This window comes from Lonchura striata, chromosome 2 (genome assembly GCF_050655825.1).
Source record: "Lonchura striata isolate lonStrDom1 chromosome 2, ASM5065582v1, whole genome shotgun sequence".
Lineage (NCBI taxonomy): Eukaryota > Metazoa > Chordata > Aves > Passeriformes > Estrildidae > Lonchura > Lonchura striata.
The window spans coordinates 14,387,715-14,404,762 of record NC_140704.1 but is presented as its reverse complement, the minus strand read 5'-3'; the positions used below and the strand labels follow the sequence as shown (position 1 = coordinate 14,404,762).

The 17,048-nt window shown below is 38.5% G+C and overlaps 1 protein-coding gene across 4 annotated transcripts in view; it reads right to left on the bottom strand.

Annotated features, from left to right (window-relative positions):
- Positions 1-17,048, bottom strand: part of NRP1 (neuropilin 1) — a 115,132-nt gene that overhangs the window by 54,104 nt on the left and 43,980 nt on the right. For all 4 annotated transcript variants that reach the window (XM_021542956.2, XM_021542957.2, XM_021542958.2 and 1 more), the window contains exons 4-6: positions 13,978-14,159; positions 9,295-9,522; positions 1,576-1,731 (exon numbers count right to left, since the gene is read on the bottom strand). In XM_021542956.2, coding sequence (XP_021398631.1) covers positions 1,576-1,731; positions 9,295-9,522; positions 13,978-14,159 — 566 coding nt within the window. The remainder of the gene's footprint in view (positions 1-1,575; positions 1,732-9,294; positions 9,523-13,977; positions 14,160-17,048) is intronic.

Here is a 17,048-nt window from a genome sequence, read left to right as displayed (position 1 = left end):
TATCAGGGATCCAAAAGTTTACATTCAGAAATATTATCAGGGTTGTTTTTAGGAACTGTAGTTGGGGCTTCCCATAACTCAATCATACCAACTGCATTTCCTGTGGAATAGGACACTCTCCCCCAGTCCTGTGCTGCTGCAATGTATTAGGTACGTGGTGAAGTACTGAAGCTGAACTACAGTAGGGTAAGACTCAAAGAAAAGGAGCTTCAGCTTGAAACCTAAAGGAAAACCATAAGCCACTACAGAGAATGCAGAACATGATAGGTGGGAGTAATATCAAAATACCTAAAAAGTGTCTACTTGATCTAGACGCATTGGCTTTCCCTGTAGTCTACTGAGAGGGACAAGTAACTCCTGGGGACACCTCACATGTCTGGGATAAGTAGATTGGGCTGTCCTCTGGAGGTGGCCAGACAACACAAAGAGTAAGGATGACTGAAATTAAATGAGAGAATTCACTTCTAAGTCTGCAGCATTTAAAATGCTTCCTCTTGTCATCCAAAAGGGTTTTCATACACACCAATTTCTGTTCTGCTGTCCTGTGTTTAAGAGCTGAAGGCATCTCAGCATAACAGATATTATTAATTCTGACATCAGTGTGATGGTGCATCTACAGCCTAGGGAGAGTGACTGTGGAGGTGCACTTGGGGACATAAGCTGCTTGTGCTGGTTATGAAGGGATGGGAGCAGCACCTACATGAGAAATCAAACTAGCTGAAGGTACAATGCTTCCCATCCACAGAGGCTGAGTCCCCCATTCCCTCTTCCTGCCTACATGTGTGTAAGAAAGCTGTTAAAAAGGCATGGAGTGGAGGAAAGATGGGGAGTTACAGTTAAGTTTTCAGTTTACTCATTTTAATTTTGTCCCTTTTCTGATTAAACAAGTACATAAAATTTGTGTGAATCTGCTCAAAACTTAGTGAAGATGAAAAAAAGAGGGAGTTTGATATAAAGTGTGTCTTTTATCATTGAGGAAAGCAGTGAAATCTGCAAGGACATGGTGTAACACAGCATGTTATTTTCCTGTTTCCCTCACTTCATTTCATTCTCTGTCCAAAGGGTAAGCATGAAAATGAGTCAACTGAGAAAAAATACGAGACAGAGAACAAAGCTTAGATAGCTTATGAAATGGTTTAACAAGAGCACATATATTAAATGGGTTCTTTTTAGTCAAGAAATCGATCATCAAAGCTTATTCCATGTTATAAAAGAAGGCTTTGGATAGTGCATTCATTGTTCATGTTTCATTGTTTTAATGCAAGTGTTCAGTTGCTGTGCATTCCTGCGTTTCCTTGGTCAGCACAGTTTTTCACAATCATTATCCCAACTTCCTGGCAATACAGTGGAATAAAACTGTAAGGAGAATTCTGCTTCTTGCACTTCTTTTCAAAGGGCAGCTGTTCTTTAAAAAAAAAAAAAAAAAAGAAAAGAAAAAAAGGAAAACAGAACCAATCCTTCTCTACCCTCTTATTTATTTAAGGTTTCTTTAAAGCTTCAGACAACACCTGGTGTGCAAGAAGACATAACAGAGAGTATTTTCCAAGAAGCTCTGCGGGATAGATAAATACTGACCTTCTGAGACACTGCTCTGTGACACACTGTAGTTTGCTGAGAAGCCCTCCTTTGCTATTGCACTGTCAGTGTAAAATACCATTGAAAGAATCCCTGTTGAAGACCGGACACGTCCTGGGTTGTTTTGCCCACAATAACGCCCGATGTGTGGGCCAACTGCAAAGAAACAGGATACAATAGTAAACTACCAGTGCTGCTACAACAATAGATGGAACTACAATATCCTCCCAAAGACAGTCCCTCAGCAGGAAACCCTCAACCTCTGTAACAGCTCAAAATAACAATGCCATCCATAATTTAGTGATGAACAATAAATTGTTTGTCCTACCCTAGCAATCGTACTTCTAAAATGTTCCAGATAGCACTCCATGAACCTCTGAAAATGTACAGAGCCGGGATTTAGAAAAGTGTCCTTCGAAGTGTGAAGAGAGGGCAATGATGCACAAAATTACTCATACAAAGCACCACAAATATTTCCCAAAGTGTGATTGAAGTACCAATTTATGACAAGAGCAACTGAATGGCCTGATTTGCCAACCTAGTACACAAGATGCTGTGAGGAGTTCAAACAGTGCCTTCTGGGTTTTATGCTCTATACTGCAGATGATCTGTTAATTTAATCTCAAACTTTGAAAAACATTTTTGACTCATATTGAGGCTATGAACAATGACTCTTCATTCCCCTTTATTTTGGCTTTCACCCCCATAGTTCTTTATGGTCAATAATGTCAATATTAAAAAATATTGTTAAAGAATTTGGCAGTGAAATCTTCAGCCTTTCAAAAGAGCAAGAATTTCTTAAGTATTTCTCCATGTCACAGAATACACACACATACACAGTTACATGATCTCTCTTCATATTAATACCAATTTTGGTATTTTTCAGCATTTCCTGTGCAGTGAGACAATCTTTTTCCTTAATTAAGCTACTCAATTCACAACCACCATATGTGGCCTTCTAGCACTTGCGCATTCCCTACAGATAGGTCCTTAGGCTGTGGAATGGTGGTACATCTGTGCTTACAAACAATAAGAGAAGATAATGCTAAAACCCACCCATGGAGTCAATCATGAAAATAATCATGAGGCATCATTCTAATGCTTACACCACTGGCTTTCCAGGCTTAAATTAACACTTTGTCATTTCTCTAGGAAGTCCATTACACTTTCAGTTTAAAATATAAAATGTTTAGATATCCTAATTATTCACAGTTCAAAGAAAATCTACAGCTAACATAATTTTCTAGTCCTTTATTGGCATTTTCCAACAAGTAAAACAGTTCCAGCTTGGAACAGCTTAATACTTACTTATGTAAGCTACACATTTCTGTAAGGCCCTAGAGTTGCCAGAAAGAAGGGAGCTCAGATGTTACAGCTCTTGCTGCCAGCATGTGCTTTTCTATCTATACTCTGGCCACAGTTACTCTTCAGTTGCCTTGGCAATCCCGTGGCATTTGAAATACCTGCCAATTCAGACTTTTCCCACTAAGGTTGTTCAATGCAGCATTGATAGAATGAAACATCCTATAGAGGATATGAGTTGAATTCTTTCTCATCCTAGAAATTATTAAAACTTCATAGTTCTATTTTTCAAAGAGAGAAATTTGTTTAGAATGTTAACATTAGCAGTTTTTAAAAACACAAAATAATGCCCCCACATTCCAGTTGCTGCTGGTTTTTTGTTTTGTATTTGGTTTTGTTTTCTTTTGCATTTTCTGTGTACAAACAGCTCTGATCCTGATCCTTCTCAGAATGACTTTCAAGATTATAGCTGCTGCTGGTGCTCTGAACTGAAAGAAAATAAGGACGACAAGGGTACCATGTTATGGTACTCTGATCCTCCCTCCTCCCATTTCCTGTAGGGAAGCCTCTTTGAAAGGACAAACAGAAGAGAACTTTGTTTAAAGCAGACAGGCTTTAAGATTCCCCATGACTCACTGGTATATAATTTTTAAGACATATTTAGTGATTATGCATTTGGGTCTTCAACAGATTGGGCCTGCCATCACAGTACCATTCCCTTTGCCAGCTATGTGCATGCAAGTGCCAAAAGCGTGCAGAATGTGACACAAAGAGGTATTGAATTCTTTTGTGCAACATGTAAACCTTAGCCTGCTGAGCTAATATAATATTGATCTGAGCACAACTGGATGAAATAGAAATTCTCCTTCTTCTATAAATAGCTAACACAATGTTCCTCCCTTCCATTCTTTTTTTCCATTCAAGTCTTGAAAACTTTTGAATGACAATAAATTATCAAATATTTAGTGAGTCACCACATCAAATAAATGCTGAGAAGGAAACCCATCTGAGGAGTCATTCAGGGGGTGAGACTGCTGTCTTTTAGGTAGACTATGCCACTGGTTATTTTTTACCATCTTCCTGACAATTCCTTAGGAAGTGAAATGGAATTTCATATTAGACTGTATAGAGTTCTAAATGGGAATTTTGGGGCAGAAGGTGCTGAAAAGTCATTAGGTCAGCCTCTAACTGTGGGCTATCATGTTGCTATAACAGCAGCCCTCCAGAAGGGCTACTCCAAATGTGAGTCTCTTGGATTATGTCCTCACTCAAGGACGCTCCTACACGACCTGCAGAACAAAGGCATTCCAGTGAGCCAGCTACCTCATCTGACTGCCCATGCTGAAGCAATTTCTGAGACCTTGGCTCTTCTTTTCACTGACACAGTATTATATAGTGGAAAACTCAGTAACTTTCTGGTTGAAAGATGTTGGGACAACAAAGAAACCCATTTTGCATGCATTTCCCAAAATGCAGAACCTAATTCTACAGCTTGAATAAATCCTTTATTAGCCTTAATAAATATTTCTGTAGGTTTACAGATCAGAGTGCAGAATATATGGCAAGTGGCTGGTGGTTCTAGACTAAACAGAAAACTTATCCTTACTGATTCTTCTTTTCTTTCCTTCTGCACAAAGAATATTGATATGAGGAAATTCTGAATATTACTGAAATACATTTTTACCCATCTAGCTGAAATATTAGCTTTAGGAATTTGGTTAAGAACCCCCCCAACCAACCAAAAGCAAGGAAAAAAGGTATATCTAAACTTCTAAAATATCTAGACTTATAAAATATTATATATAGACTTCTAAATTATTAAAACAAATGTTGTGTTAACTAGCCATGTATTTAATTTTAAAGCTGCTTTTATAAGTATGCACATATGTTGTGGACAGTATTTTCACATAACTATGATTTTTATTGAAAAAATACTTGCACCAAATTTAGGATGCTGAAGAAGAAGCAAACAAAAAATTAATTCCATCCTCACACTCCAGTAGTCAGCTACACTGAGCTTCTGTATGCTCTTAGATCTTAATGGCTTCTCACAAGAGTGTAGAAAGCAACCACAACAGGAGAAACACACTTAGATTAATAGCAACCTTTATTTGCACTGATGTTAATGACTGCAGTAAAGCATTCTGCTTTGCTCTGTAATTCAGTGGGAGCTCTTGTGGTATTGACTGAAGCAGCAATGCTTAGGCTGTGGTTCTCAAACCATATGTAAACTTCTTTAAATTACGTTTGAGCCCTAGCAGACAGCCTATAGAGCTTCAAAGAGGGATGTATGATGAATATGTGCAATTCATCACTAAAGCTAGTCCTCATTTTGAGTGGGCTATTTTTCTTCAAAGTCATCAATGGAGTGTTCTCAGCAGATGCTGGTTGAGATATATCTGTGCCTTGGGCAAAGATATTTTTGGTATCTGGTTTATTCATGCAAAATCATATCTTTCTATTCTGAGATCTACTCACTCTCCTGCTTTAAATCCACCTGCTATCTCTTTCAAACCATGGTCCCTTTTCTGTACAATATTTGCAACAAGCACCTGTAGTTCTCAGATTCTCCTCAACAGGTCTTATTTCATGAAACAAAATGCCAGGTTCAAGACATTCCTGAATGCCTACCATTCCCCTCTCGAAACAGCAGAACACTTACACCACTGTTTAACTTCAGTCCTGTAAGTGTCCTTGGTGAATTCCTTTTGAAGGCAATCTAACTGTTCACATACTTCAAAGATAAGCACGTATTTTGTAGAATCAAGTAGCAAATACTCAGCACTTGTCAGCTTCAATCCACTGAAAGGACAACCAGGTAGGCTGAGGACTCCACGATTGTGACAGAGCATTTCAGGATTAACATTTTTTTGAATGACTTACAGTTGCTGTCAAATTCTTTAACAGAAAATTGTTTTCCATCAGTGAAATGGAAATTATGTAGAAATAAAATATAAATGGAAGCTTACTGACTTTGACATATCCTTTTAAACATCATTGTGAAAAATTGTTAAAAAGAACATTTCTGTTCTTTATTTTTTGCTTTTTTTGGGGGGAAGGAAGGAAAAAATAACCACAACTGTATAAAACAGCAAATTTATTTCCTGCTGATCTCTAGTGACTGTAGCTTATCAAATTCTATAGTGAAAACATTTTCCACTTATGTTGGGTTTCATGTGCCCCAACTTAGTCATCTGAAGTTTACATCTGACTTAGGGACTCATAGCTTTCATGACAGTCAGCGAGACAAGACACTCCAGAGGTCCATTAACTGTGTCCTAAAGCAGATGTGGAGACAGGTCAGAGTGGGATGCTGTTCTCTGCTGGGAACAGAGAGACTAGCTGTGCCTGGCTCAGATGTTCATGCCTGTTTTCCACAGCTGCATGTTCAGGGGGCTGTCCACCTAATTCTGCTGTAGTTGAGACCACAACCATTTTCCAAAAAACTGTTCTCTCTCTCCTATTGCAATACTGCCATCATCCCAGGAAACCACAGCTGTGTTGCTGTGGATCAGGGGATGTGAACTGAGGGATAAACATTTTTTCCACATATTAAAAAAACCTTTTTCCACATATTAAAAAAACTGTCACATTTAAATCAATGCAATAGCAGCTTCAACACAACTGGGCATGAGAGCAGCAATGCATTACAACAAAGAAAAATAACTTCCTTTTCTATCACCAAACAGAGCAGGCCAGGGGACACCCTCTGGACCTGCAGCCAGTAGCCAGGGATTGCTCCTGGGACCAGACTGAGAGTGACACAGCTTGCCCCTATTGGGCTCTTCCCTCCGAAACTGGCTGGCCATGTCTAACTTGCCTGCTGAGAATGATCCCTGGATTTCACTGTCCTCCAAATCACACTCAGGAATTTCTTGGGAAAGTGCAAATTGATGTGTGCTAAAACTGTGCAAGGGTGTACACCAGCAAATTAGAAGTGCACACAACCACGCCTGTGTTTCAGTTAATAGTGCAGAATATTTTTGCACAGACTAAAGGGAAAAAGACAAATGGCTCAAGGACTCACTCTGGGTGAATCTCCCTCCATCACAGGGAACCATACTGTCTAATTTACTACTGTGTAGAAATTTACTATTTCCATGTGGATGCAAATTAGATCTTTCCCCCCCCAGATACTCTCTCTATATATATTCTCCAGTATCCAGACATTCTCTACCTTCAGTTCGTGGCCAGGTTGTACCAGTGTTTTCCCGTGCCATCTTTGCTCTTCAGCTGAAATAGTTCTCCCTCCCAGGGATTCATCCTGCATTGCATTTATAAGCAATCCCATTCTCTCTTTCTTTGTAGTGTTAAGTTAAACAAGAGAGACTGACTGCTGGCTGAGGATCATCCTACAGTGAAATGATGCAGAAAACATTTTTCCTATAACTGCTGCAACCTCCAGCAGTTTATATCAAAGAAAACATTTTTCCAGCCTACAAATTCTGTTGAATATTTACAAGTAAACATGCAAACACCCTTAGTGGATGCCAGGATCATTTTGAGTGTAGAGAGTTTGTGAGACAGTTTGCAGAAGGCTGATAATGCCTGTTGATAATTTGTCTTCAGTATGGCTCAGCCACTTTCTTGAACCTGGAAATTACTTCTTTGAAACCCTCTACACTGACAATAGTGCATTTCTTTTGGTTATATTACACATAAATTGATTTACTGGATCATCTTTTCAAATATCAGTTTAAATGTAAGCTCTACAGGACAGATTTGGCCTATATACAAATAAACCTATTATTAATTGTTCCAGACATCATTATTGTACTATTAAAATATTGTTTTTCTAATTGAGGCATTAAATACTAAATAGTCTTTTAGCTACTGTTATGGGTGTTTCTTCACTCTTTATTGAAATGGAGTGAAAAGAGCCATGATAAACTCATTAAGCATAAAATATGAACAAAAAAGCACAAATATATGTTAAAAGATATATATTTCCTGCAGTATCAAGGAAAGCTTTAAGCAAAATTATATTGGGGATTTATATAGGAAAACAGTCAAGTTTTAATTTGTTATTAAAGTATATTCCTTAAGTTATATATTTTCATTTAAACCAAATATTAATGTAGGATTAGCAGTTCGCAGAAACTGCCACTGCTGTTCATAAAACAAACAAAAAGAAAAATCTATTAATATGGGTTATCCACTAATGGAAAACTGAATTAGTTTTAATTACTGCCCAACACAAACAACATAAATCTTCAGTCACTGAATTTTGCTACAAATTTAAAATTAAGAAGAAAAAAGACAGTTTCAAGATGCTTCTCTTTATTGGCTTATGCCAAAGACAGAAACAGTGAAAAAGGCATCACTAATAATCAGCTTTACACAGCTGCTTCCACACAGCTCATATAGGCATTTGGGCACCCTAAAGCTTGGGCATTCAGCTTGAACAATCCGTCTTAGGCTGGAGCTGCAGCCTTTGGCTCTGGGTCCTTGGAGAATTGACACATGGCTGCCCTGCCTACGGGAGATTTGAATCTTGCAGACCCAAGATTGCACATGAAAAACGTAGAGAAATCATGTAGCTATTTTGTTTGCCAGACTCAGTGTAAAACAGGGATATGGGGTTGGGCAGAAGATGAAATGGGAGCTCTCTGGCTTTATAGGGTTAGCTAATATCTAGCTATGCACTTAGTGAATGTGCACAAGGTCAAGTGTGGTCAACAACTAAGTGGAAAATTACTGAGATGGCAGAGGCATTCCAGAAGGGTACCAAACACACCCACCCTGACAAGAGGCCATCTAATCAGAGATTATAAATTAACAAATTAAGATAAAACCTTTGGATTTGCTTAAACTGTTGAAAGAGAGAGAATACTATAATGGAGGAACCCTACAGTGCCCAGTCACTGAAGTCACCTGAATGAATAACTCAGTGACTGTTTACTGACCTGTGTAATTGTTTAGTCACTATGATTTCAACTGCATGGACACCACATTTTCTCTGGCAAAGAAATCCTCTGCTTTGGCAGCTGGTCTGTAACACAATTCCTCTGCAAGTCAGAGGGTCAGTACCTGAAGTCCAGTTTCTGCAATTTGTTGGGAATGTCTGGACTATAGTCTTGGATTAGCTGTGAAAATTTGAGGACTCATTATAAGACTTCACATTTAATTTATTTTAGTGTAGGAAGTTCATCACGTATTACCACTGAACACAGAGGTTTCTGCTAAGCCAACTGTTAAAACTGAACATATTTCATTAAAAAAAAAAATCATTCACACTATGATATCCCTTATTGAATGAATTTACAGAGCATTTTCTCAATTTCTTTTTAATTCAACTCACTTCACATAAATCAAGCAAGGATCTCTCTAGCATGACAGTTTAAAAAATGGGACTATGCCTTCTGCAGGCCACTACATAGTAATGGTTATGCATATTACAGTCCATTTTTCTCTTACCATCAGGGAATCCATCCCAGATTTCCAATCGGTCATAGCGACAGAATGCTCCTCCTGGAGTATTTGAATCAGGTTCTAGCTCAAAGCTTTCAAATTCCAGTATAATCTCTGACATCTTTGGTGCAAAGATAATGTAAGTGCATTCAAGGCTATTGGGATATTTTTCAGGGAATCCAGGGGACTTTATCACTCCACTTGATGAAGTGAAGTTTCTGGAACATTCAGGTCCTGTAGGAGAAGGAGAAAAATCAACTGGGTTAACACTGTGCTACTAAGCAAAGCAGTTAGCTGGAAAACAAATTAGGTTGTATTGTCTCTCCAGCAGCAAAGGTGGCTTTTCAATGAAACACCTCATTTTAATCGCTGCATTAATCATTCAGCCAGCTTGTTCCCATTATTGATAGTCAGACATTTAAAGCCCAATCCACATATAGTGTCTGATCTTCAATTTTCAATTTGTATGGAACAATATGAAAACTTGTACCAGCTCTAGAAAAAATTGTGACAAATACAAAGTCATGTGGGAACAATGAAAGTGTAAGCTGCAGAAATCTCGACAGAGCCCTAGAGAAATAATTATAGCCCCTTCAAGCTCAAATCTCTAAATCTTATGGCTGACAGGCTTTTATTGGTGAAACAGAACTTTTTACAAAAGCGGGTGAGTGAATTCAGTAGAGGGAGTAGTGGTTTCAGATTCCTGGAGCACTGACTCAGTAACTCTGCCAGATGTGACCTATGCCTCCTTGACAAACTAAATGTGAAAGGTAATTCGTACATGTACTGAGGGTGAGTGACTCAATCTGAGTGGTGTTGACACAGGTGCACCAGTAAAATGTTGCTGTTAGTGTGGGCATGATAAACTGTGTGATTACAGGCAGTGTTGCTAGAAGTCACCTAACGTCAGTGTTGACACACCAGCTTTCCCTGATGTTCCCACCATGGCATAATGGGATGCTCCAAACAGTGCTCTTGGTGGAGCAGGAAACTGGCAGTAAAGCTGTAAGGGTATAAAAGGCCAGGCCACTGGATTTGCCTTTGTGAATACAGGGGACAAACTGGAATCCCTCTCTTGTTGACAGATCTCATTTCTCCTTTATTCGGGTCCCTCGGGAATCCTCTCTGTGGATCCCACACCTGCAGGTGTGCTCAGAAGTCAGCTGCAGGCACTGCCCACACATCTTCCCACAAGGTCTGCCTTTTGACACTCCAAATTTAATAGAGTGATTACAGGACTTGGGGCATTGGTGGATATCAGCTGGCCTGGGGAGTTGGGGTAGGATGACTCAAATGAAGGTCCTTAGACATGGAGGAGAGGAAGGACACAGAGAGCACAGCTTGGTTGCAACAGGCAGGTCTGTGCTGGAGGATGACGTGTGTGAGGCCCCAATCTGGATGAGGATGCCCAGCATCATTAGAGACTGTAGGCAGGAGCCTTAGAGGATTTCCAATGCCTAACACAGATCGTTGAAGGAAAACAGTCTGGCTTGTTGCATATATGAATACTCTTATTTCACTATAAAAAATGTTTTCATTGTAAATGTGCCAAACATATTACCCCCCACAGATCTGGCCACCTCCCAGCTAACTTCAGCATGCAAGAGAGAGGTCTGAATGAATTTACTCAGTTCAGGTATTCTTGCCCTTCAACAGACACCGAGAGGAAATTCTTGAACTATCACATCAATATTCAGAACACTTCATGGCATATTTGGAAGATGTGGATATCGATGCTCATGTAACCTGACCTATTCCAATTTGGGAAATTACATTTTGCCTATAATTAAATCACCCCCTTACACATTAGTTGAATATTCCTCTTCTCTCCCTGTCATTCCCTTGTCTCCTTGTCATGTAGGGGAGGGCTGTATTCTGGTTGTTGCTCTTCACTCCCACCAGTAGCTGCTGTTCCAGGATAAAATAGCTTTGCTATGCCATTCATAGTATAAAGTGCTCTGTACTCCTCTTGGAATCCAATAAAAGATGCAATATAAAATGTAAGCCAGGATCATTATTGCTTTATTAAATACAGCCAGATCCTGGCTCTGAGTGTGCTCAATTGTCAGGCTCTTACACTCACACATGCTATCTCGATGCCAGCTTGCTTTATTTTAAACATGTTTGAATCAATCTGCTGCAAGAAACAGAAACTGTTTTCAGGGGAGCTGTCTCACTAAAATGCCCTCCAAAGATTTTGACCCTTTACTGACAGTGTGAAGCAGCTGCAGGAATTATATCAATACTGAGGCTATGAGGAGCTCCGTGGAACAGTGCGCATGGAAAACTGGCAGTGGAGATACCAAAAGTAGATGCTTCTGAGGTGGAGAAACTACATGTGTACATGTGTATGAAACAAAAGAAGAACTAAAGGAAATACAGAGAGGAGGCAACAGAGAGAGCAAAGAAAAAGAGATTACATTTTGTATAATTTAATCTGCTATCTGTAGGTGTCACTGAGCCAAAAACTCATTTGCCTTCTTGGTTCACACTTCCTTTTCTTTCAGCTTACACTATAAATTTAGTTGACTAAAGTTAGGAATGTTGAATGTGAACTGTGTAGATCCTTCCCTAGTGAATACGTCACTCGTGCACCCTAAAATAGAATGTCTGCCCAAGCCAAAATGATGAACATTTTATGTGGGCTAAGTGTTGGGCAAAATGTGATTCATGTTTTAGTCCTGTTTTAGTTTTACAACTTCTTCAGTGTCTCTCAGGCTACGGATCTGAATGAGAAGTAAAGAGTAATGGGCAAAAATATGCTGTGTGCTGGAATGAAGCTTGGCCTTCAGCTCAGTACCACAGGACCTTGGGCTTGGGATCATTCTTCCCATACCTGGGAAATTATGAACTAAGTTGTGAATATGCTAAAACAGACATACTTGTCTGGTATGAACAGCTGAGCTTCACCTGTGCAAAAAGGTGAACTGCTTTATTTGACACAGATAATAAAATGCAAAACTGGTACAGCATATACGCATTTTTTCAGAAGTTAAATAGGGCTGTACTCCCACAGCAATGATAATATGTATCCTTAGTGTACACATGGCATTTTCTAACACTGCGTGGTGATAACTGTCCTGCCTTAATATACAGTTTATGTGGAGTGAATTGGAGTTAAAGTTGCTCTGGGAGCCATAATTTTGCATTTCCTGACTTCCATGTGTGTAAAATCACATTCATAGTGCCATCTTAATATGGTAAATGTGTATCTTTGAGGCATGTAAATGACCACACAAGGAAATAAACACAATGTTCCTGTCAGAGTTCTGAGTTTTCACTACACTGTCAGGAAATAAATAAAACCTTTTTCTTGAAAGGGTTCAGTTACTAAAATAGTTTGTTTCACAGATCATTCTTTCACTTCATCTTGTGTTTCAGCCTTGTTCTTTATGAAAGATGGTACTGCATATATAAGCACTGAGAAACGTCAGAACATATTTTCAAGAGTTTAGGCTCCAAAGGATATAAAAATAAATAGAGATTTTTTTTTTTTTCAGGAAAGCTTGGTGTCATTTGGGTGCTGAATTCTTTCAAAAAATGTGACCCTGAAGGTCAGTAAAAGAATTTCTGGGAGTCAAGAGTGGATTTACAGACAGGGAAGATGGTGAACAAGAGGTCTGTGGCCCCAATTAGCACTGTGCAGAGCTGCAATAGCAATAGAAAAGAGACTTCACTACTGTGCTTCTCCTCATTAACAGTACAGCTGCCACCAAGGGTGTGTGCTGAACCCAGCTGAAAATCTGGCTCTGGTTTAGATGCATAAAAGGGACTTGGACTGGTTCTGAAAATGGGGCACTGACTGGGAGTGGTGTGCATTGGAAATTTGAAGTTTTGAGCTGCTTTTGTGAATATGACTCTAAACATTGCCGTTGAAGTAGATTTTTTTTCCTATAAAATGAATGTTATTGTCTTTTCATATGTGATGGGTTTTGGTCCTGTATTCTCCAGGAATGGAATGTATTAATTATTTATCTCCATTTCAGCTACAGGGAAGATGTATGCCAAAAAAAGTGACCTTACAGCCCTTCTAGCTATTGACTTGGGAAGAGTTATAAAAGAGGGAGTGTCTGTCTGGTTAATCCTGCACTCTCTGTTTCTCTGGGCTTTATCTGTGCCCCCATAAAGTTAATTGTTCTCACTGGCACTGACTCCTGGCATGAACATCCAGCAGGTCATGCTTGTGATCAGTGTGAGCTGCTTTTCTCCTTTACCTCCCAAACATGATTTGTGAAAGCAGCAGCAGCATCATCTGCTGCCCACGTGTACTCGGGTCCTTCCAAGACTGCAGACATCCCTTGGGAGCGTGGAGAAAACTTTAAACAAAATAACCCAGCCACTCAGAAGGTTGCAGTGCTGCTGAGGCAGTAACATTGTAAATCATACAGTAATTATTATTTTTTAAAAAGGAAAGCAATAAAGGTAATGGTTTTAAGATGGTTGAAACAAACAGCTGACAAAAACTACCATATTTCATGCAGAGGAGTCAACCCTCAGACTGCAGCTGACCCATTGGATTCATGATGATTTACAGCCACTGAACACACACCCCACCTTGGAATGACTAGGGTAATAAGATTTTCTCTTTCAAGCTTTTTAATGCATTTTCCCCATTCCAAAGAATTAAGGTGAACTTTCTGATGCAAATAAAAATCACAATGCACAATGTAACAATGAACGGTTTCTTACCTCTTTTGAAAACTTCATAACGGATAGAAAATCCTGCTCCATGTGTCTCATAGTCAGAAACAAACTTAATAAACAGATATGGTCCTGAAGACACTAAAGGAGGGGGAGCAATTTTTCCACAGTACTTTCCCCATAAGCGTCCTTCAGCATTATCTCCATCAATCACTTCAACATAATCATACCTGGTAGATAAATGGAAGGAAGAAACTTTTAACTTCCAGGAAAGAAGGAGACCTAATTAATTTAGAAACCATAACACAACATAGATAATCAAGAAAAATGCTAGCTTGCTTGGAAAATGCATTATGCTGAAAGATGTAAGCAAAATGAAATAATTAAAATGGACTACATTATGTCTGTAGACATCATCTGGCAACATGGAACTATTAGGAAGAATGGTGTCCATTATGCTTGCAGACAATGTCAGCTAAAGTAACCAATTAACAAAAAAAAAAAAAGGAAATCTCACGAGCACAATTCTGTATTATTAAATTGTGTTCCTTTGTCTGTGTAGTGTTGTTATCAATACATAATGCATAGCATTCTTTTCAAACTGTGAAGTTCTGTTATGAATTCAAAAATGTCTTCTTGGCTGTAGCTCTTTATGAACAATACTTTGATTTCCATATGCTGTCCTCCAAACATATGTCCACAGAATAATAAATAAATCCCTAAACATTAGATTTTGTTCAAAACTCCATGATGCTGCAGATCAGTGGTAGAAAAATTTGTTCTTTTCCTTATTATCTGGACAAATAGTTTTGGAGCACATCACAAAATCCACAAGTCAGTTACAGCGCTTGGTTTTTCTCAGACAAAAATTGTTTCAATACAAATGACCTTCTCTTAGGTATTTGAATCAAGAAGTGCATGCTACAACATTCATATTTGCACAGCATGTGATTACTAGACAGACTGAGCTAAAACTTCTGTGATTATTTACATCAAACCTAAAACTGTATAAGGAAAAGTATATAATAACTAAATAATGTTTGGTTGTAAAAGTTTGCCTGTGAGCAACACTTTAGGGATCCTCAGCCCTGTCACCAGATATGCCAACATGTAGTGTCTGATCTGAGATTTGGTGCTCAAGGGCTGAGGAGAGCAAGCCCAGCAGGCTGGTGGTGCTAAACCAGCCCAGGGAATACAAACGAGAATGAAAGTCATGGGAGGGAGAAGCTGCAGGTGCAGAGACAGGTCTGTTCTTAAGTTTTATTAGCAGATGATTTCACTTGACCCCAGCCAGGAAGGAGGATCAGACCAAATCTGCAGAATCAGCTTAATCTTCTCCTAGAAGGTGGTAGCATTTGGAGCTTGGGTTGTGTCCTGTGACTCTTTCAGACAGGAGCAAAAGGCTTTTCCCTGCTGCTGTGTCTCTGTGTCTCAGCCATGCTGCCCTTTCATTTAACAAGTTGCTGTTAGCCAGACAATCTCATTTAATTTTCATTATCTTACCACTACTGACATTAAAATGTTGCCATTAATTTGTTTAGACCTTTATACTCTACTGTTATGCTTACTGAAATGTTTCAAGCATATTAATATACAAGGAAGAGCTAGAAATGACAGGACAATAAAGTGTGTCTGGCATTTTTAAAGAGATCAAAGGAAAAAAAATGTCTTCATGATGACCAATGTCATTTTTAACAACTCTGCTCCAAACCATCCAGGGCACATTACTTATGTTTACATGAAGTCTTGTGAGACAGCTGCAAAGATGATATCACTAGTTAAAGTGGACAGCTTAAGGCTCCTTAAATTAAAAATGACATTACCTCATCAGTTAAAATTGTGTGCCAGCTTTGCTGTATATCAAATAGAAAATAAAGCTGACACTGATGGAACTGTAAGCATTAACATATGTGAAATATTGTGCTAACTGCGTTTCTTCTTATGTATTTGGTTTTTCTAGTAGCAATTGCTCAGCTCACTAGCTTCACTGTCCCAGTGCAGACTAGTGGAAATACAAAGCGGAAATATGCATTTCTGAGATAATTTTACAGATACTTAAGTAGCCTGTAGTTTTTAAAATTAGACTTCTGTTCTTTCTATAATGTCTTTATGATATGTGTATAACGGGATTTGGAAGCCAGGAGAAGAGTTGTAAAGAGACTTCAGAATTGTTGGAGTTTTTTCTAGTTTGTTTTTTATTTTCCCTTCTCAGAAATATCCTTTAAAATTCTGTCTCTAGGTTCCCTGCAAAACCTATTGAAAGTACTCAGGAATACATGCTACTAGTTTTTATATTTTAGGAAAAAATTATGCTGAGAATTTTTAACAAGACAACCTTTCTCCAAATAATCAGCTGCTTGTTAAAAAGAACAAGTAACCACATAAACCCACAGCATCTCAGTGACAGTCTTTGCTCCATTTACCCCACAGTGACACCATTTCACCAGTTTCCCAGGCAACTTTCTTTGCTCAAGCTTCAACAGTAGATAAATTTTCAAATGGCATGAAGTAAAATTAACTAAATATTCTAAGCAATTTTTACATTCTTTTTTCCTTGATATATAAAGGAAATAAAAAATTCAAAAGTCTTGGATTAAGTGTTTTTTTTCTGCTACACCTTAAAAATAAACAATGTTATATAGTCTTGCTAAGTTTTCCATATAGAGCCAAAAAATAACTAACCTGTAAGTAACAATTTTGCTATTATAGGAAGTAAATTAGGCAAACCCCCTCCATTTTAATTAAATTCTATCACTCTCCTAGTTTTTCTCCTTTATAGCAATAGCCTGCCCACACTTTCCATTGTCTGCTGTAGTGACAGAATTGTAATTTATGGTGCTCTTCCTGGCTGCTGTGCAGTTGTAAATGACACAATTTGGTTACTAAAAGGCTTTCTTCTAATGGATTTTTGCAAGTTAGAGGTCATGCAGCCCCATGGAAGATTGGAGGATTTTTCAATTTTTTTTCTTTCATTTTGAAAAATTACTGACAGACAGAGAAGAAGTTTAGCTGTGAGACAATGGGTAAGAAGAACAATTTGGAAACAGGAAGCTTTAGAGATCAGCCCCACAACCTTCATATTCTAATGATCATGTTTTACATTTGGCAGCTAACAAATG